General features: G+C 51.2%; 4 protein-coding genes across 4 annotated transcripts; 1 reads left to right on the plus strand and 3 right to left on the minus strand.

Moving 5' to 3' along the window:
• Nucleotides 1-491: 491 nt before the first annotated feature.
• B0T23DRAFT_390386 (general substrate transporter) lies at nt 492-2,289 on the minus strand. The gene is made up of 3 exons (XM_062837874.1): nt 2,213-2,289; nt 1,684-2,135; nt 492-1,626 (listed from the first exon to the last, which is right to left on the minus strand). Exons 1-3 carry the CDS (start codon nt 2,222-2,224, stop codon nt 915-917), a joined length of 1,176 nt encoding a protein of 391 aa, XP_062688379.1. The 5' UTR covers nt 2,225-2,289; the 3' UTR covers nt 492-914.
• Nucleotides 2,290-7,980: 5,691 nt separating this feature from the next.
• On the minus strand, nt 7,981-9,945 carry B0T23DRAFT_416123 (uncharacterized protein). The gene is made up of 6 exons (XM_062839621.1): nt 9,829-9,945; nt 9,660-9,700; nt 9,338-9,396; nt 9,211-9,299; nt 8,369-8,389; nt 7,981-8,338 (listed from the first exon to the last, which is right to left on the minus strand). The coding sequence occupies exons 1-6, from the start codon at nt 9,861-9,863 to the stop codon at nt 8,290-8,292; spliced, it is 294 nt and encodes a 97-aa protein (XP_062688380.1). The 5' UTR covers nt 9,864-9,945; the 3' UTR covers nt 7,981-8,289.
• A 1,856-nt stretch (nt 9,946-11,801) lies between these two features.
• B0T23DRAFT_433061 (opsin-1) lies at nt 11,802-12,852 on the minus strand (the record flags this gene model as incomplete). The annotated part of the gene is made up of 3 exons (XM_062840411.1): nt 11,802-12,012; nt 12,075-12,687; nt 12,762-12,852. 3 exons carry the CDS (start codon nt 12,850-12,852, stop codon nt 11,802-11,804), a joined length of 915 nt encoding a protein of 304 aa, XP_062688381.1.
• Nucleotides 12,853-16,513: 3,661 nt separating this feature from the next.
• B0T23DRAFT_436489 (uncharacterized protein) lies at nt 16,514-17,947 on the plus strand (the record flags this gene model as incomplete). Its single annotated transcript, XM_062840579.1, has 1 exon — nt 16,514-17,947. One exon carries the CDS (start codon nt 16,514-16,516, stop codon nt 17,945-17,947), a length of 1,434 nt encoding a protein of 477 aa, XP_062688382.1.
• Nucleotides 17,948-21,446: the final 3,499 nt, after the last annotated feature.

Below are 21,446 nucleotides of genomic sequence, written 5' to 3' on the forward strand. Positions count from 1 at the left end.
CCTCTGGCGGTTCCAAGCGGTTGCCGAACCTCCACTTCAATTGACGCATGTGGATTTCTTATCAAGATTTTGTGTTGCGAGTGCGCTAGAGATCGGCCTAGACGCTTGCTAGCGACGGTCTTTGGGGAGTTGGACGGCGCTAGCGTAGTGCGGAAAACGCCACTGTCTCGGTAGATGCCCAGATCAAAGATGCCTGCTCAGCTGCTTGAACACCGCTCGCCCGTGAACCCGCGAAACGACCAAGGTACCGGGCGATCATGGGGAAGGAATTGCTGAGACAGACAATTCGCCGATCGCAGTAGTGAACCGAAGGCGTGGAATCGTTGGTGTTGCACATGAAGCGATCATCACTTACGAGCTTGGGGTTGACGAGTCTTGTCACGTTTCAATGGAGGAGCAAGTGCCGTCAATGCGTCTTTGCCAAGGTGTCGTGAACGTTTTGGCAAACCGTAAACACAAGTGTACACTTCACCACGAGGGGCTCAAAAATATGCGGTTGATGTCGTCAATTAAGTAAGGCTAGTGGTATAGTTACGGTATCCGATGAGGGTATACCAAGGTATCGAGGATTGACAAAGAAAAGACCACAACAACGACACCAGGACAGCCACCACACACCAGCGCCATCGTACACACCCCGCGCATTTTCAGAGATATCATAAAGAACTCTTAGCCTATCCAACCGCATGTACAGAAAAATCATTCCCATCACGCATTTCATTGCTTTCGTACTCGTGCTTGCTCATCAAAATCATTCGCTCAAAATACAATCGCGGGGTATCCATCATCTTTCTCTGTCGAACGCTGGCCGTGTTGGTCGAAAGCGTGCGTGTCTGTCCATCTTCTCTCTCTTTCTTTTGTTTTCTATTTCTCTTTTTTTTTTCTTTCGGTAGTGTCAACGCTCAGCTCATAGCTTAAACCTGCTTCTCAGCAGGGACGTTGAGCATACCATCCTCAGCCGCGTGGGCAAAGGTGGTGCTAGGCTTCCACTTGGCCGAAGTCCTGGGGGTCGTCTCCTCCATCATCTTGTCGACCTGCTCGAGCGAGAGTCCCTTGGTCTCAGGCACGAGGAAGTAAGTGTAGACGAAGGCGCAGGTGCAAAGACCGCCCCAGACGAAGAAGACGGACGACTTGAGGTTGCCGCGCTTCTCGCCGACCATGTAAGGGGTGATGACGGCGATGATGGTGTTCCAGAGCCAGTTGGAGGCAGTGGACAGACCAACACCGCGCGAGCGGATGGGAAGAGGGAAGATCTCGCCAATCAAGATCCAAGCACCAGGACCCCAGGTGGAGGCGAAGAAGAAGATGAAGATGGCGATGAAGGCGATCTGGGCGTTGACGGCGCTGACATTGTTGGCGATGGACTCGCCGTTGGCGTCAAGGTGGGTCTTGTTGAAGCCGACGGTGACACCGATAATGGCGACGAGGAACTGGCAGATGAGCATGCCGAGGGCACCCCAGAAGAGGATGGTGCGGCGGCCGAAGCGCTCAACGGTCCAGAAGGAGATGGGGGTGGAGAAGACGTTAATAATGGTGAAGACCATAGAGATCAAGAAGGTGTTGGAGATGGCGCCGGTGGACTTGAGGAAAGGGGTGGAGTAGTAGAAGATGAAGTTGACACCGGTCCTGGTTACTTGTTAGCATGTCCATCCGCCTTTCTCAAGGAGTAAAGAGGAAGCTCACCATTGCTGCATCATCTGAAGAGAGGTACCAAGAATAGTCTTGCGGAGGTTGGAGTTGGCCTTCCAGAGAGAACCCTTGAAGCAGTTGGCCCAGGAGCCGAACCAGGTGGTGGAGGGAATAAGCTGACGCTCGTACTCCTCGTTGGCGACGATCTCAGCAAGCTCGACCTGGATGTACTCGGAGTTGGGGTCCTGGCCACGAAGACGGGACAGAGAGCTGGTAGCAGCAGCGAGGTTACCCTTCTTGACGAAGTACCGGGGAGAGTCGGGAAGGCACATGAGACCACCGGCAAGGATGAGAGCCCAGATGAACTGGATGGCGATAGGAATACGGTAAGCACCGGTATCCTTCCTGTCCTGAGTTGCGTAGACGACGCAAGAAGCAAGCATGAGACCGATGGTGATGCAGAATTGGTAACCGGCGACCAAGGCACCACGGACCTTGCGAGGGCACTGCAGACATTGGATAGTTAGTCAAATGCCCTGGAAGAAAACCGGTCAGGGGGGGGGGGGAATGAAAGAAAACTCACAATCTCGGACATGTACAGAATGACGACGGCGGACTCGAAACCCACACCAATACCAGCAATAAGACGGCCAGCAACGATAGCACCGAGAGCATCACCAAGACCAGTGATCATCTGAATCACGCAACCGATCAAGTAGATGAGACAGCCGAGAATGACGGTCCACTTGCGGCCGATGATGTCGGCGAGATCACCGGCAATGAGGGCGCCAAAGAAGGTACCGCAGGATAGGATAGAGACAACGAGGGACTGGTGGGATTCAGAAAGCGCATCGCGGACGGGGGAGGTGCCTTCGACGGCATCGATGAAGATCTGCGAGCCAAGAACGCCGTTGATATAACCGGAGTCATAACCGAAGAAGATACCACCGAACGAGGCGAAGGCGCAGATGAGGTAGGCCTTCCATGTGACAGGGGCTTCGATGCGTTCGACATCTTGGGTGTGAGCGAGCCCGATGTGGGCCGCTGTAGGAGCCGTCTCCTTCTCGTGGGTGGACGACATGGTGTTTGTTGTGACTCTTGTGTTTGTTGGTTTCCCTTTCTTGTCGTCTGGTTGTCGTCAAGGGAAGAAGCAAAAAAGAGACGAGAAGAGGAAAGAGGGGATGAAGGGAGGTAGATCACTTGTTGATGACACAGAAAGGAAGTCGAGAAAGCGGCTGGTGAAAAGGGGGTGAGAAACGGGATGCGAAGCTCTTTATGTAAATTGAGTTTGCATGTTCAAGGTCTTGTATCTTAGTACAGCCCATGCCCGTGGTTACACTCTGGAACCTTGCCGGCTTCCCCATGCCCATACCACACGCATGCCCACAGATTCCCAAGTTGGAGAAGACGGGGGAGGGTGGGACTCTGGTGGCTGCGGAGGGCTTGGTCGGATCCGGCCAGTCAGAAAACGGAGATTCGCACCTAGACCAGCCAGACCGAGCCAGACAGAGGGCGATTTCCCCAACTTGGCAAGATGCTCCTTGGGGATTTCGCCATTGTCCCGCCCGGGGGGTCGCGTGCAAGACCACTCCCATGTGTTGCGGAGAAGGAAGATTCTACCCCAAATCCAGCAAAAGTCCCATCGTGGAGAGGGTCTGGAGTGCTGGGTCTGGGGTTGGTTGGAAAGGCGCAGGATGGTGGAGGAGTGGCCCATCCCATCCCATCCCATATCTTTCTGTTCAGGGGTGGCCTTCCCTCTCCATGGGGTCCCCAGATTGTGGCCATCCTCCTTGTTCATCCATGCAGCGCCATGCACGAGAGATGCAGAATAACGCCGAGCGAGAGAGCTTGGTCTGCACTAGATCTTGGCCTCGAACAGTCTGTGTCTGCTCCCTCTCGAGATGTCGCTGAAATTTTGAATCGTTACCCCCCTGGTAAGCCGTATCCGTATTGTAAAGTCATGTGAAGGAACGCATCCGTACAGCGCTTCTGAACCCCGTTTCGGTGCGTTACATTCCTGACGCAAAATTACCTGAGACACAACCGCTGAACCCCCCGTTTTTGTTACAGTAACAGCGTCTTGAATCGCATCAATTCTCAACTCTTCTTCCGCCCGGTATGGAATGTCTTGGGTCTCGGTCCAGTCCCGAATTAGCATTGTTTGCTCCCGGTCGTCAGTCTTTCATTGTTTCATTCTTTTCGATACGTGTCTTGCTCTTTCGCTCTTCTTCAACGGGATGCATGGGGCGACTTCTTGACGGCATCATCATCATCCATCATAGAGGTATGGATACAAGCCGGACCGCCCGCCGGGAATGGAAGAGACCTCCTCCAGATCACCCGCATTCCACACCGTTTGCGTTTCCGCCTCGGTCAACTGTTCGCGCTCAAAACTAAGCCGAGGTCCAGTCCCACCGCCATGCAACCAGAGTCCCAACCACTACCAGCCCGACATCACCACCAAGACGTCAAAGCTGCATTTCCTGGGAGAAACGTTCGCTTGGCACTCTTGTTCCGTAGCTCCCGGGTGATTGATGTTATCACAGCGACTTCTCTATTCCCAACTTGGCGATTGACCGAGTGGACGCCCGTCCAGCTCGCGCGTGGGGTGTGGTTACAATTCCCCTATGCAAACGGGAATGATTTCTACGGTACGGTACGTATCTTCGAAGCCCCTTTTCTGGGCCATGACACACTACGCTAAAGATTATTTCCGGGACGTTGGCGACACCCATTACTTGGCAAACCATGGTGATGGTGACGGTGATGATTTGCATCCGTTGATGAAAGTGTAGATGAAGGATGTGCTTCTAGAAGGAAGCGAGACCGGGGCTCCAGTGTTCTCATCCTGCTCTTCAAAACCCTTTCAAGTTCCCTTCTATTCCATTCTGCTCTCTTGCATGAGCGATGCATTTCAATATTCCCAGCCGTTACACACAGTGAACGAGGAGCATTCATCTTTGGCTTTAAACTTCCAATTCCAAAATCTCAGTATGAGGTGACTTAGATCTCTGTTCTTCCTGTGCGTATAGTTGTATGTAATTGACTGTGGCTTTTCAAGGGTCGAATGGAATGGAACAATTCCTGCGTGTAATTTTGGAAAGAATATTTGTTGGCCGGCCTTGACGGCTGCCTGAACCAATCCTCTAGAAGCATGGGCCAGCCGGGAAGGGGGGTACAAAATCCCGCCTCCTTCAACGAGCTGTGTAACAATCGTAACAAAGCTAAACTCGTCGTCCAAAACCTTGTTCCCTGCACCAGACTTTTCTGTCACCCATGATCGCAATCACATTACCCAACGATCTTCGTTGCAGTAGCCGAAAGGTTTTAGGTTTGAGTTCGTAGTGTTGTGGGTTGAATAGTCGCACGGACGTGTTCTTGCCCCTTTGCTGTCAAACCCTTGATGAGGATCAGAGAAACTGGAGACGATCCTGACGTTGATAACGATGCACCGTTGTCCAATACCCAGTTAGTATCAGTATCGAATCTTCAGCAGTGATGAAATCTGCAATGGGTTGAACACAAGGACCGAGTATAACCCAGAGTGACCCCGTCCAGCCTTGTCGTACCACCAGATTTCAGAATTAGGGTCCTGGGTTTCCTCGACACAACCACAACCACAACATGGATCACTTTGAGGCTGAAGTTATGTATGTGATCATGGTGGCACGCAGCACAATACCCTTTTCATTTCTAGCTATGCCTACCATGCTCGCAGGGCTTCTCCCTACACGAGCATCAGAGTACGTATCGAACGATGCCCAGAACTGACATCGTGGTCGCCAAGGAGCCCAAACGAGTCAGCCATCTCTCACTGCTTACCAGTTACAAGTGAGGCCAAGCTCGATGTTATCCTCCCACAAGGAGCCCCCAAGAATCCAGACAAGGACGTGTCCCAAAGGTTCAAGTTGTCAACATCCCGCCTGCTTGGTAAGAAGATACGAATGACCATCCTTCGGCAGTATTTGCACATTAGTACCGGCGCTTTTGTGGGCGCACTACATACATCATCATCAGCTACTGTACTCGGACTAATCCGGGTAAAGCGTTATTGAATGATTGGGTTCGGGGTATCACCAACACTGACTCGTATACCGCATACCATACATACGCCATGTCACGTACCCATACTCGGGGCTACTTGACCCGGTGCCTCTCTGGATGGGAGCGTCAGGTTTGTTTTGGGCATCATCGGCACCGTTACTTGCCGTCGCTTGGTGCGTAGGGCCGGGTCTCCGCTCTCCATCTGTCCCGACGCTTTGGCGACAGCGACACGACGGCGACGCTATTATCACTTATCAGTTGTCGCCATTCGCTCCCAACAAGCCTTCCCTTGAACCAAAACAGATCACAGTGCACCACGACCAAGTCGCGCCGAGCCGCTGCTCTATAAGACTGTGTTATATGAGCAACGTCACTCAGCAATGGTAACAATCGTCGTAACATTCTGTCCCTTACACGACGTCGAATGTTACAACACCACTTAGCCAGACACCCTCCATCTGTTCGTCCCAAAGAAATCCAGAACGCTTGCTGACCCCAACATTTCTGTGGAGTCAGGCACCGGGCGGCGCGCGCAACCTCCACTAGGACAAGCATGGCAACGTGGTCCGGGGCGACAGGGGCCCAAACCACTCCAAGTGCAGGGCAGGGCCGCTTGTAAACGGTCCTTTTGTGGAGTCTTTCGCATCTAGATTGACTCCAAAGTTCCAATATTCTCCATTGTTCTCCAGTCTCTCCAGTCCATTCCCCCAATCCCCTCACTTTGCCCCGACCTTGCGATCTTGTTTTCCCCAGATTAACCCCATGATTGTGTGGTTTTTTTTCTCTTCCCCATGGGACGGGTGGATTGACGCGTGCGATTGAGGAGAATAACGAACGAGCAACAAATCTGGGGAAATCTCCGCCCAATACCACCATATGATATCGTCTGGGTTTGGGTCGTCGTCTTGATAACATTTTTTTTTTTTTGGGGAATGGCATGTGACTTTAATTCCAGCGTACACTACAAGTTTGAAAGTCTCGACAAAAGTTGCAAGACCGGCGGGAAGGGGACCGAAGCGGCGACAGTGGGGTATCCCATTCACCCTTGTTCCTTCCTTCAGCACAACAACTTCCTTCGCCAGCGCTTGGCATCGGGCTTTGCCTGCCCAGGCCAAGGAGCTAAAAAGTTGTGTTCATGACATGAGTGGCTGTCCGCCGTTACCACAGTCCAGTAGGTACTCTAGGAGATTACCTCTACGGGCATACTCCCTCACTCCCTAGGTAGTAAAGCCATTGAGCCACCACCGTCAGTTCTCGACTACCATTCAGTAGTGTACCATTCTGTTGCCCCCTTGGCTCAGAGTTCGATCCCGTACCTACCTAGCTCGCCGAGCCCTTCTGGAAAAAGCTCTTTTTATCCGGGATTGCTGGGTGGATAGAGGTATGGAAATGCTCATGCTGCCTTGAGGTTTTTGGCGCTGGGATTTCCTATCACTGACCACGATGGCAAAACCTGTTGGTAAACATGCCCTAATTACACTTCCAGTGCACGAATGCCCTCGCTCTTTGGATCCCAGAGGAGGGGGGCTGGGTATTTCTCACACCGCAACATGATGCCCCGTCATCATTCGATTTCTTACCTACGGTGTACGCGACAGATCGAGGACTGCTCCGACAGTTGGAACAGTTCGACGTATCCGGCCGCCAGCCAGCCTGGACGGTATCCCGCATCATGTGCCCCTGGATAGCAAATGTGTGGTCTCATGTGACAAATGTTTCTTTCTTTGTTGATTTTTTTGGCACCCCACTTTGCGGGCTGGAAGCGCCCTTTGTTGCATCTGTCGCCTGACTCTCTCAGGATGTGCGATGATGTGTGAAAGAAACTTCCCATCGTTTGGTAGCCTGACAGGCTGAGGCAGCCCTGACTGTTTACCAGTTACAAGTCTGCTGCCTGGGTACACTCGACCACAGTTGTAAAATTTCTGCGATTCCACGCCTGGTTTGACCTGGGTCTCCGAGTGGTACCAGCGCTCTTTGTTTTGGATCGCAACTCGTAGTTTGCCGGATCTCCAAATCAGTCTTCAGGACCGGATACGTTCTACACGAGGTTACTCATGTCAGCCTTGTCCATCCACGAGGAATTCAAGCTTGTCCGGCTACCTGTGAGAGAAAAACGGACTGCTGAGACGTTTGGCGCTGTGGACGGGTGGACTGGGATGGACACATAGAAAATTAGAGTGGTATCCGTTCCTGTGTTACTACGGCGTGGCAGTGACCGAGGTAAAGGTAGCCAATCCCTTTCTGTCGACGTGCTTCTTCCGGCCCCACCACCCGCTTGGTGGCCTCTGCCCCCCCCCCCCCCCCCTTTCCCCTTTTGCATCCTTTTTATTTCCCCATGTCGTGGTCGTGTGTGGCACTATTGGGTACGCGGTGCAGAGGACTGGAGGTCGATGGCCGGATGTTTTCCCTATTCTGTCTTCTTTTCGGGCCGTTCTGGGGGGTGTTCTGACCAACAGGATCGGCTACTCTGCCGTACCGTGCCGCTTTAGCAAGAAGGCGTTGTCATTCGCGATCCGGGAGCGAATTTGGAAATTGCGAAGGATGATTCGTTTACGAGCCGAAAGGTTGAAGAAGCAGATATCAGCTTTGGATAGTGCCAGCGAAGGGCACCCTCTGTCAAGCCATGGCAACGCTTTTGGTCTTGTCATCTTGTGACGGTGAGTTTCTGCTTTCGTCAACCCCTTTGCCTCCTTACAACTTCATGGTCGTGTGAGTGCTGTCAGATTATGTGCCTGAGGAGCGTGCAAACACTAATTGTGTCTAGAAATGGCGACGAAACAGATATCATGACCATCAAGATTGCTCCTTGCTCCAGTTGAGCCAGTTAGCCAGTCTTCCATCGTGGTGACGGCTTAGCTATCCAAAACTCGACCCAACGTACAACGAGATCTAGTGTACTCTGGAACGTCGACATCCCAGGCTGGACTATTATCGACGTTGTCCATCATCAGATTTCGAGTCGCTTTCGGTATCTGGCACGCTTGAAAAAAAAAAAAAAAAAAAAAAAAAAAAAAAAAAAAAAAAAAAAAAAAAAAAAAAAGATCGACCTTGGCGCTGTCAGGTGAAGCGCCGAGGCGCCTCGTTCGAGAAAGACAGGAAATGCCATTCCGATTCTCGACCTGTTGATTCTACGCAGAATTTGCCAGTTTCCGCATACCGTCTACCCCGCTTGATGACTCCAATAAGAAGCAAACCTTTGCTAACCCCAGACGCCACAAGTTTCGGGTGGCGTTGGCAGAGCTTGTTAGGCGAATGGGGACAGTGGCGGTAAGCATCAGGTGAGGGGACAGATCGAGTTGGAGAAGTTGGCCTTTATTGAAGGTTGACCAGACTGTCGATATTCCTGATGGCTGGTGATCGAGCATCGAAAACCCCAATTGATGGCTACGGCGGCGGTGGCCGTATCGGCCGACGCGAAAAAAACAACAAGAACAAAGGTGGCAAGAAAATTGAGTGCGAGAAAAAGGGTAAGTGATTACAAAGTCCCATCCTCCCGGCTCACCAACGGTTTCGGGAACTCGAAGCGAGAAAACGAACAGGGCGAGTGCCTTAAACTGACCGTCCGGTCCGCTTGACACTTGCTCGTGGCCCGTAGCGCCCTGAAGCTTCGCCGCGAACGGTCGGGGCTCTGAGTAGCCGCTTCCCGCGTTCCGCTGTGTCATACATCGCCCTCGACGTTGTGCAAACCGAGAGCTGTGCTATTTGAGGCATCGGACAGTTGCGCTGTGCTGGCCACCACAAGTCCATGCACGCTTTACGTATGCTTCATGCCTCTCCGTTCCATCACACTGTGCTTTCTGTGCTCAAGAATCCACTACACCAGGACTGCTTCCATCATCACGATTTGATATCGTCGAGGTAACCGAAATTCTGAAGACAGCGAGCGCTGCGCATAGACGGTGATAAGCTGCTACCGGTAACAAACTCTTACACGTACATACAAAGTGCTCATCACTGCCCTATCCGGACTTAGCTCTACCCCATACCCCGGTATTTATCAGCATTCAGCGTAACAATTGTATTCAGGCTAAAGTCGATACGCAGTTACAGCGCATCCGTTACAATGTTACATACGCAGGCAGGGCTTTCCAGTGCCTTCGTCATTTCCATCCTGTTGATGGAAATATTCACATTCCATTCTTCATATGTCAAGACATTCCTTGGAAAGAGTTCTGGTGTCTCAAGAGCATTTTTTTTTTCCACACGTCGTCGTTTCCGTCAAAGAAACAAATAGCAACACCCGGACCCGACGGGAACACGTCAATCCCTTCTATTAGATCCCGTTCAAACGTGGTTTCTCCCGTGTCGCGTGTTTCAGTTCCGAGTTGTTTGTCATTTTTTCTACGCAGGACTCTGTATCAACCACATCGTTCGCGGCAGGTGAAAAAGATGATGAAACACCGTATCCCTCTATGAAATGCAATTTATAGCAAACTTTCACCGAAAAACAGAAGAAGAAACCGAAATAGAAAAGACTCGACGGATACAACCTTGAACCTCCCATGATGCAACCCTCCCGAATGTACGTGTCAGTGCCCGTCTCGCCCTGTCAAATTACCTTAGCAACTGCAACCAACCATACCTAACCTCCCGTCGCTAACCTGCATCAGACTGGGCACTCATGAAGAAAGAAAGTGGAATGTAACGTTTGTTATTTCCGAGGGGAACCACCTTCGCTGCTGTTGTATCGTGTACGTACCGTAGATGGTGGTAATGTTGAGATCCCCCTTTTCGCTACGATATCCGCCTCAAGGCTTAAGCCGGCAACGAGAAAGAGTTGTCACCGCCACTAGAGCTACTGATTCTGTTCATATATTTCCGCGACTCCTTCACCAAAGGGGGAGCCGTCATTGACCTTATCATATGTTGTGGCACAGGATTCTTTTTGTTGGTCAAGAAGAAGTCATGTTCGATTCAAAGTAAACTTCTCCGTCCCGTCTACCCATGCAGTCAATAGAAACGGTATGTACGATCTGATGAGGCGTCTAACCGACCGACAACGGTTTCATACTCTTCAATGACGAGGGAAATATACATATGAAGTAAGGTAGTACGCAAGGCAACAAAAGGGCCACGGTAACGGGAGCGGGAGCGGGAACGGCAGGGAAAACACACAAGCAAAGCATTTACAGAGTGACCATTCATGCCACAAGTGACTCCATCGTTTTGGAAGAATTTGTGAAGCCCGTTGATGGACACCAAGGTACCTACCTTCAAAAGAATGGAAGTTGAAGCTCCCTCCCCTAAAGTGCCCGCTGCCCTGTCGAGATAACGGTTTCGAAAATACAGCGGAAAATAGGAACAAAAGCCCGCATAACTAACTGCGACCTTTATAGCGGGATGCAACGTCAACTCACCCGTCCCTGGCTGTGACGGGGCCAACTAGAAGTTAGTTGAGCGATCATATGTACAAACAGGGATATCTGCACATTCACGCATGCTGATTCTGGGTTTGATCAGGACTTGGGGAAAAAGCAAGTGCTCATCATTGTCATGTAATTCATGATAGCTTTGATTCTCGCCTGAGCACTTGCGGAAAAAACACAGGCTGTACTGCAGAGAGAAGGTGATTGATTCGTTCACATGCCTTTGATCGTCATTAAATCTGCAGTTGTGTAGGGTATCATGGAGCATGGGATTATGCGATCTGTGATGCGGCTGTAATGTCGTGTTGGATGATTTGATGAAGAGATGGCTGATGGTCCTAATGCCTCGCTCAAGTTGATATCGACCTGGCAAGCTGCCCCTCGGTAGAGGGAGGGAAAAGGCAACTCTAACAGTAGTTGAACGCCCACGGTGATCAAAACAGTTGCAAGACAAGAACCATTTGTGGTCCAATGCAATTTCTTTCATTTGTGTCTTCCGTAGGTTTACTCGAAAATAAGCTGTTATGATTATACACACTTTTAGCCGCAGTAAAAATGACTGTCAAAAACCTCCCCTATTCGTTCATTGCCGTAAAAATGACCACAGCGTCCGTCTCCAGCCTAGAAAGCCGACTCAAGTTGTTCCTCAACCTAAACGCTCCAATACCCACAATAAGTCCAGCATGCATTGACCCAAGGCGTCTCCGACACCCTACACCATTGTCTACCACGTACTCAACCTTCATCTTCAATGATCGCCGCTTAGTCCTCCTCGCCGATGCGGATTCTACCCTCAGTAGCAAGGCCATGAGACCAGTAGCCGGCGAGGTCAATATTGGTCTCGGGCATGGCCCGGTGGCTCAGCAACAACCAGAAGCCAAACACGGGCTTTGCCAGCAAGTCGAGAACGGTGTAAATCAAGATCTCGGTATCGACATTCGTTCTGCGAGCACCACCGGCGATTCCCCAAATACTGTGAAAGGTGGTCCTGTTAGCAACAACCAGGAAGCACACGATTACGAATGAAGCACTTACATGGGATACGCAGTCCACAGCAACAGCGCAAACACAGCCAAACCGGTAAATAGCCTTGAGACACCACGTCCCTTGGCTGTAACAGTCCTGCTGCCATGAAGTGCCACATGCCAGATGACGAAGAGGTACGAGAAACATCCAATGGTGTACCATCCCCACTTCTGCGCCGTGTTTCCTCCCTCTCCCAGCGCCGCGAACAGGCCGCACAGCACCATAATCACGTTCGCCACAATTGCCATCAGCGTGTGAGCGCCATCAACGCCGGCCAGCAGGCACAGCTCCAGCAGCAACAGCGGTGTGGTCAAGGCCCAGTCGACGTAGCGGCCCCAGAACACCTGGCGACACACCTGGTGTGAGGTGTCGGGCACGTGCTTATGGTGGTCCCAGGCGGTGCTGCAGTTGAAGGTGGTGGCGTGGCCCGTGGCCATGGCGAAGTACGAGAGCGAGGCAACGACGGTGATGAGCGTTGTGATGACGTGGAACAGACGCTTCGAGGTCGGCACGTTCCACGACAGGAGGGCAAAGATGCCCGACGAGAGAACCATGAGGGCGAAGGTCACCCATAGAGTGCGGTGGCCTGTTTCGCCAAGGGTTTGATACTCTGTTGGAGTAGCTGGTTCACGTAATGTTAGTCTCGGAATTCAGTCTAGCAGGAGAGAACCAAGAAGACGGGGACGGGAGACGTACGGACCACGGTCGGGACTGGTCCCGGCACATGGCTAGATGTGGTGGATGTGGTGGGCCGAAGCATGTCGGCGACTTGCTCTGGATGGATCATGTTGCTTTGAAAGTACCGAGTTCAACTACCCAAGAAGCCGGTTGGTGATATGTTGATGAAAGGGAGAACAGCGAGAGAATCGCCCGGATCGCTCAACAGAAGAGGGCACACACTTTATTCCTTCCCATGGGCAGCATGATGGCACTGCTGTTGCTGCACGGAAAGGAGGACAATGCGGAGATGCAGACAAGTCAGCTGGTAGACATCCGTAACGGCGACGTCATCCAGATTCTGTGTGTCACCCGAGATGAAGTCCGACCCGATGTGGCGGAAGTGCAGATGGTTGCTGGGTGGTGCCTTCAAGACGGTCGGTCAAAAGTGTTGCGTTGTGTTTCTTGGACTCGGACTGCAAAGGATGCTGGGAAGCTGCCTGTTGTGCCTGGTGGTGCCGGTGCGGGGAACGAGTTAGTAAACAGCACACACCATGATCTGCATTGCATCCGTCCCGAGCGTACGCGTCCAGAGATCTCCCCATTCGTTGCCTGGCAGGAACAAGATGGGATCTACACTATGTGGTCATGTCGTCATTCCAGATGTCCTTCTGACTTTGCTCCCGCTTTGTACTGCTCTCCATTGTTTTGGTGAGCGGAGGCAGGCTTCAACCGGTCCTGTCCTGTCTGCCATTGTACCTAGAGGTAGCCATGGCAAATGTGGAATTATCGATGGGGAATAAGTCGAGAGTAATCGCGAATGGAGAGAAGAAGGAGCGACCTGGCTTCGGTATCAGAACTCGACAGATGTGAGACCAGCGTGGGTAAATGCAAACTGACGAATTCTTTGATGCACTGAGTTTGGGAATCGGATGGTTATTTGGACATGATGCTAGAGAGGATGGGGTTTTAGGGTTGAAGCCACATGACAAGCTCATATCGATTCATACCAGGTATCCTGGTGATGCTTGATGGAAGGCCACGGTCTCATGGAAGCAGCAACAGCATGATGCTGTAACCGGTAATTATTCGAATGGGTGTACCGCTCCAGTCCATGCTGAAGATTTAGTCGATCTTCGCAAACGAGACATCACGAAAAGATGTTCCTTACAACTGATACTGGTGTAGAACCCCATGCCCCTGACCATGGATGTTTTCTACTAGCCCGTCTACCTTAGGAGGTACTTATAAGCCTGATTAGCCGATAAGGTACCTATGTACAATCGCCGCTTTGGTGCCGGCCGCTGTCGGGTGGGCAGTCGTGACCAACCCCTCCAAACCACCTCCAAACCCCAGAATGTGGGCGTACTCTGCCTCGTCCCCCCGAGCCCTTTCCCAAGCTTGAATTATCCGACACAAAAATCACCCATCATCTGGTCTGGATCGCCTTGTCTTATTGGAGGAGATACTTTCAACAAACGATCTAGGCCAGGGCCGGCCTGGCTGAGACTGGGTCCTCCACAAATCAAGGAGCGAGCGCCGCAGCAGAGAGCTGTAAGAGCCTGAAGTCCACAGCGGCCTGAACCACGGGGAGGACACAACAAAGCCATCATCATTCACACCAACCATTAGAAATTGTCCCAACCAAAGATCCGAGATCCTAGACTTGTAGACCACCTAGGTACTGTGATACCACAGTAGAGACATCAACGGGAGAACACATGCTACCACGAAGCAGGTGATCAATGATTTGTTGTTTCTTTGCGTGGCCTTGCACTGACAGCAACTCGGGACTGGGGGCCATCTAAGACGAGCTTTGCCCAACGGGTGCATGAAAGTTGCTGGCCTGCGGAAGGGGGCTGGCAAGTGCTGGAGGTATCAGGGGCAGAGAAACCCAGAACGTGGAGTTACTGAGCCGCCCAGATGTCCAACCCGAGAAACTAGATGGGGAGCATCATGTCCTAAGCTTCGGGTAGTGGACCTCGACAGGGAGGACATTGCTATGACAGGCATGGACGTTCTCAGTTCTTGTACTGGAGGCGAGATCGAGAGCGAGGAAGCGATTCAGGATGAGATCACGAATATGCTCTTGACCGCTCGAAGGGCCTTTGACCGCTTCTGTCGCTTGCTATTGAAGTTTCGTCCTGCAGAATGGCTATAAAAGCTCCTCAGATGCTTCTCAGTTCTCATCCTCTCTGGCATATCTGTCCATCTATTCACTTCCCCGGTCATTGGGGCTAGAAGCGACGCCCTTTCAATATCCCAGGCTCTACCTGGGCCAATAGTATCTGGTGGTTTGATTCAAAAGTCGCTAAGCCTGGGGTCTAAAACGACGTTTTAAGCCCATCCGAGTACCTTTGTTGCCTTCTTTTGAACTGAATATCGCACGACACTTCGCTATATACGTGCGGCGTGCCCGTATGGTCTGCCTACCACTGGCTTGGTTCTCAGTTCGCCATTTACACCAACAGGGCCTGAGCTTCAGCTCGCTATCGGTAGCTTTCACGATCATCGAATCAGGGAGTGGGCGGTATCGAGTAGCGACGTGAGGAAGATAGGGGGGTGTGGCCGTGGCTGCGGTTACGGTCGCGCTTCTGTCCATGCTTGCGGTCGGTCTTGTGGTGGCAGGTGGTGCTTTTATAGGTACGGTCGGTGTTCGGCATCATGGTTAGGATCGTGGTCACTTTCGAGCGGGCGACCAAAATAGTATTAATCACGCTTCTGAAGAGGTCAGATTTCCTTATAGCAGTGTCGGTTCGTCAAGGATCAAAGCAAACACACGCGCTGGAAAGAAAATAGGCCCTAGCCCCTCGCAGCACTGGGTTGGTGTTGGTTTGGGACGGCCCCGATGAGTAGCCGAGAGACATCCGAGTTTGGAGATGTATCTACCAAGGCGCAAGTGGACATGGTCGATACAAAATAATAGCCCGAGGCTTTGGTACCTCTACACAAGGTGATGCAGGGCAAGGAAGGTTAGGCAGGCTGTCACCAACCCACAGCCTTGCGTTTACATCATCTGCAAACATTTCCAACTGCATCAAAGATTCCTGCCTACCGTAGAATTACGGGGGATAGCTTTTGAACTTCTGGGAAAACCAGGCAGGATCTGGAAGCATCCTGCCCGAATATGTACATTTTATGCCCGCAAGATAGAATCAGGGAGAGGTGTTGCCACCCCGGAGCACTCAGCTGTAATTTCGATCCATCTTGTACCCTACCTCACCTTTTCTACCTATCTTTCCAAGGCACTGGAGGGTAGAGACATTCAGAGTCATCGTCTTCCATAGAAATGTTGGTGGGCATGAGGCATTTTGCAGTATGCTTACAGACCATGCCTGATTTCCCTGGAAAGCTATCCCCCAGAACTTGAATTCTACGGTACACTCGTCAGTGGGCCACGGTCACTACGTGTAGGCCTGGGGGCTGGACCTCGAAGGGTGGGGTGTTTGACTACTCTTGAGGCGTGCCTGCCTTCCCGGTTTTCAACCACTGCAACTGGGACACTCATCTGTTGACCGCTTTTGACAAGCAAGAGTCACTTGAATGACCCTTTGCTCCTTCCCTCTGACTATTTCAAAGAGCACGTCTGTCATGGATGCCTAATTTTCCGCCCTTCGATCGAAAATTTTCCTCCCACTCCTCGTCTTCTAGTCGATTCCGTCGCACGGGATTGAAGTCGAGCTCCTTAACCCTCGTACTTCGAATCAACTCTTCCCATACTTCATTCCTTTCAACCCGGACCTGTCTACTGTTCAACCCCTTTGCCCGTTCTGGGGCTTCAATCCCCTGAAATGGACAGCGCCGTCGAGATGCGCACCCACAAGATGACCACGCGGTCACTGAGCACCGCCCAAGAGCCGCAGCCCAGTTCCCGCAAAGCAAGATCCCAACGACTCAATCAGCGCTTGCGGAAGAAGTTTCACCAGTTCTCCAACTTTCCGTACGAGATACGCCTCATGATTTGGGAAGAATTCCTGAATGATTACGAAGACAATCCATCCGTTGCTTGGACACTGATCTGGGGCATGGACGACCCGGACGACCATTCTGATCCCACAAACATTCGCTTGCGTCCGTACATCTTCATCCAGGGACACTGCCAAAACGACCGTCTGGTAGAGTACAACTCGAACCCCCTTCTGAGAGTCAGCAAGGAGGCACGTATTGCGGCCCTCCGCAATCAGCGCTATGTCAGTATCCGCGCCTGGGACCTCGACATGAACATCATCGTGCGACCGTCAATGGACTACTTTTACATCGATTCGATCACATGTCGCGCAATGTTCAAATTCCGTCTTCAAGACTTCACGGAGGAATATGGAAACCCAACTGCTTTTACCCTCGCAGAGGATATGAGCTTCGTCAAACATGCATTTGTTCGAGATCTCGACTTCTTCATGGTTGACAAGGATAAGGAATGCTTCAATATTCTCAAGAATGCACCCGCAGCAATATGCACGTGGTGTGCTCTGGACAAACTCTTCAACAACTGTCTCGGCACCACGCAGACTATTGTCACTATTCTCTACGACTATGAAGAAGATGTCCTTGATGATACTATTGATTGGGAGGACAGACTTGACTTTGGCTCGCGGTTATTTTCCGGCAGTCGTCTGTGGCCACTCTGGGCCCAATACAGCTATTTATGTGGGGAGTTCATCACTGACGAAGACTGCACAATTGGATGGGAACTAGTCTGGGAGGAGCTTACTGGTCCAGATGCAGATCAAGCGCTTCAAGATCTTCCCTTTTCTGGGTACTGGTGTCATATCTGGAATAGGCCGGTTCCGGGTGACACCGATCCTGACCTGATGTACGAGAGAGTGCGTCAGTCTCTTCGATCCGCGAAGGCTCGCAAAGTTAGGCCTCGTCGACCGGTGAGAAGTCTGCCGCATGGAAGATCGGTTCTTTTGGAGGACTCTGGCCTTGCTTTGAGACACCAGCCGCCCCGTGATACTATCGAGCTTCGGACTACATGTGTCGCAGAATGCGAGAACGGTGTACACGAATACCCGGCCAGAACAGGGGGTTCCCCCGCGGGTGGTGATGGCGTTGAGGGTGGCGATGACAACGAAGGTAGTGATGCTTGGCTGAACTGGCGTCTTGTTAATGGAGGAATCCATTTTGGCGAAACAAGCGATGAAGACGACAATTTGGACGATGACACTGATGCTGAGTCAAACCAGGAGGAGGATGATCAGTCTGAGGGATCGCTCGACGACTGACAAGAGCGATATCTTTGGTCAGCTCTCGCATTCTGACTTGTCAGCTGGCTGAAACAATCACAAAAACATGTCAGTGTGTCATTGATGTGTTCACTGTCTACTTTTCCTTGGTCTTGAACAAGTAGACTGATATGGTATTTACTGTTGCGTTCCGGATCATGTGCCCGGGGAAGAAATGTAGAAAGGGCAGTTGTTCGAATTCTGGTCGTCATACTCATCAATGTCTGTATCAGGTATATGTATTCAGTACCTATTTATCTATTAGAGGAGGGAGGAGGTGCGAATCGATAAACACATGTTGTGTGTATGTACGTTGAACGCTCTCAATTGTAAGATCAATTCGAAATTCCCCATGTTGACATATCTCACCGCTCTACATGCCAAGGAAGAGATCGTGTAACAAGGTGAATATTGTTTGCTTTGTACGGCAAGCTTAGCCTAGAGGGTATAACAAGGTTAAGATCTCGAGGGTACGTACACAGCCACTCTCTAAGTGTGATTTAGTAAGGGGTCATATGTGGAAACCAAGAAATGCTACGAATCATATAATCAAATGAAGGATTGGAAGGTACTGGGAACTGTCAATCGCAGCAGAAACTGTTCAGGTGTGGTGTCCCGGCTCCACTGGCACTGATCAAGGGGGCTGCCATCTGTATTGACGCCCAAGAACATTATTACCGCACAAGGCAACAGGGGTTACAAGAAATGGGCTTATGGTCTCCAGTTGTTTGACTCCGATCGCCAACCGCAGACAATGAAACTGGCACCACATGCCGACGTATTCGCTCTCCAACTGCTACTAGAGACTACCCGAGGACCAGTTGGTGGGGATGTCAATATAACCAACCAAATCTGTATTGCTCTCTTTTATCGAATTTCTACTCATTGATTGTGAACTATCAAAGAGCTTTGAGCACGTCTTTCTGCTTGTTTCACGGCAAGGACTCTCTCCAGCGACCGACCCGCTTCCAAGCTCCCCAGCTCAAGAATCCAAGTACGAACGTCGCTATCAAGTGCATACATCCGTCACCCTGCGCAAGACATCGGGCTTGTACGTCAATCGAGGCTCCGCGGAGTGCGCCGTGACGCCCGCGAAGCTCCCTGATGTAGTCGTTGCGCGCCAGAATATCGAGGATCTGTACACCGAGAGTGACAATACGTCCGAAATGCACGAGCCCGGAGGGTAAGACGTCCGAGCCCATCGAGGGCATCTCGCAGCGCGCCTCTTCGCGCACTACGATCGTCGCCAGTGGGATTGCCCTCGGTCACCAAAAAGATTAGCGAGAGCGCTTAGCCTTTTCATATCCGCAGTGGTCTCCTCGTAACCGCCAGACCCGAGGCGAACCAAACCAATCAATCCCAACCCACGAAACGAAAGGCAAACACAACAAAGCTGTCGGATACCCAGACACGACAAGTCATGGTCTCGAGCACCCTGGAGGGCCGGTATTTTGGTAGACCAAAGACTGTGATGCTGAGCCTTTGACACATTTCAAAGGATCCGGTCCGAATCAAGCAACTTGCACCCAAATGGCTATGGTCGGCTCTCAACTTTAGGAATCCCTTAGGGCAGACGAACGTGAAGAGAGGCTGATAAGGCCAAGAGCTAATACACACTGGTCAGTCACATTGTACGAGAAGTTTCTGGGCGTTTGTTTATCAGACCGCTAGTCTACTAGTGCAGCAAGGGCTCTTTGCCCTGCACCCCTGTCTTTGATAGAGGGTTCTGGCACTTCTCGAATCTACTCCTTCGCAAATCGCAGACCTTTATGCTTGGTATTGCCAGCTATACCTACAGTGGCAATTCCCTCTAGCTTGAGTTAGCTGGATCTCTCCATTAAGACCGACACGCATCATCATCCCCATCTTTCATGATTCAAGTTAAACATTGCCTACCGAAACTCAAGGTTTGGAGCAGAGGGAGTTTGGTCTCCTTCCGTTCGCTATTTCACGCGTACTGACAGACGCAATGCTCTAGCCGATACCAAGAATCTAGGTATAGCCTTAAGGACCTACAACCGCTATTCATTCCTCTCCATGCACGCGCCGATACAAGGAAACCAGCGAAACAAACAAACCTCAACTTGAACCGACACCGCCTGATTCTGCTTTGCGTCCGATTATTGCCAATAACCTCGTCCCGTATCTCGATGATCTAAACACCGATGCCATCACCACCACCGCGTCGAAGTAAACATAGTAAACAGAAGAATAGACACAAGCTGATACTGAACAAGGCACCGAGATGGTGATGGACGTGTTGATCTGGAGGAAGACAGAACACGGAACATGAAGAGAATGTGGGACCCTGATTATATACAAGACTGATCCATGTCTGAAGCGAAACGATGCCTAAGAATTGTCCTGATTACTCCTCTTGATGATACCATCCGGGTCTTTCATCTCTTGCCACAGCCTCTCAGCAACTACTCTCTGACTGTGGTCGCAACTCTTCTTGTTGTTCCATTCTCAACACGCTGGGCTGTGGCCTCAATGCTTTTCCGTCGTTTCTTTTCACCCTCACATCACATCCAAAAGGCCCTAGCCAACGATGAATCTGTAATCACCTCTGTCCCAGCATGACTGCCTGAACTCCAGTGCTTTCTCAACGTTGCCCGTTTCCCGCATTCCATTTTAGTTCTCGTCCACTGTTCATGCAAGACTCTCCCCCCCTTTAGCTCGTTCCCCAAACTATGCGCCCGCTCAACAATAAATCTCTTCTCTCCTGCCTTCTGATCTTCCTTTCTTGCTCCGCCTGTATCCTTCTCTGCCCCACATTCCCTTCCTCTTGTTGCTGCCCTTATGGCTGCTATTGACAATCGATGTCTCGATAGCCCGGATCGCGATATCGTAGTGGACGCTCGCCGCAATCGAACCGAGTGATTGGAAGACAACGAGCTGGGTGGCTAACATCGTGAGTTGCCCGTTTGTCTGTTAGGTGGAGGTAGTTTAGCATTTCGATGAGAGGTTGAACAGGGAATTTCTGGAGCTCTTATTCATTGGTCTTTCAAAAGAGATAATCTCCTCCGTGTAGATCGATATGGGACAATGGTAAGCAAGGGTTTGTGACGCTACAGAAACCTCTGATGGACATCCTCCAGTGCCTCTCTTGATCTCCTTTAAGGCCCTCCAGACTGGCAGATAGGCCTTTAAGACTGAGATAGTCGATAGAAAGCCAAAATCTGTTCTACAGATAGTCAGTAAAGTTTTAGCTGTTTTGTACCAGATTACCTAGCAAACAAACCAGGGCTAGATTGTAGATTGTAGAGGCTTACCATGATGACAATTATCGTGGCAATCAAGACTTTAGCTGTGGCAAAGGCGCGCGTTGGGACCATTAACGGATAATCCGCCTATTCTTCGACGGTTCGATCGCGTGCCTGGTCCATGTCCATAATCCCATTAACCGTTGTCAGCTCGCAAGCGTTGCGCTCAGTGAACAATTGAGTCTAGCTGTTATCTTATGTCAACCGCGCAAAACCTCCCTACAATACAGCCG

This window comes from Neurospora hispaniola, assembly GCF_033458365.1.
Source record: "Neurospora hispaniola strain FGSC 10403 chromosome Unknown B0T23scaffold_10, whole genome shotgun sequence".
NCBI classification, from domain to species: Eukaryota; Fungi; Ascomycota; class Sordariomycetes; order Sordariales; family Sordariaceae; genus Neurospora; species Neurospora hispaniola.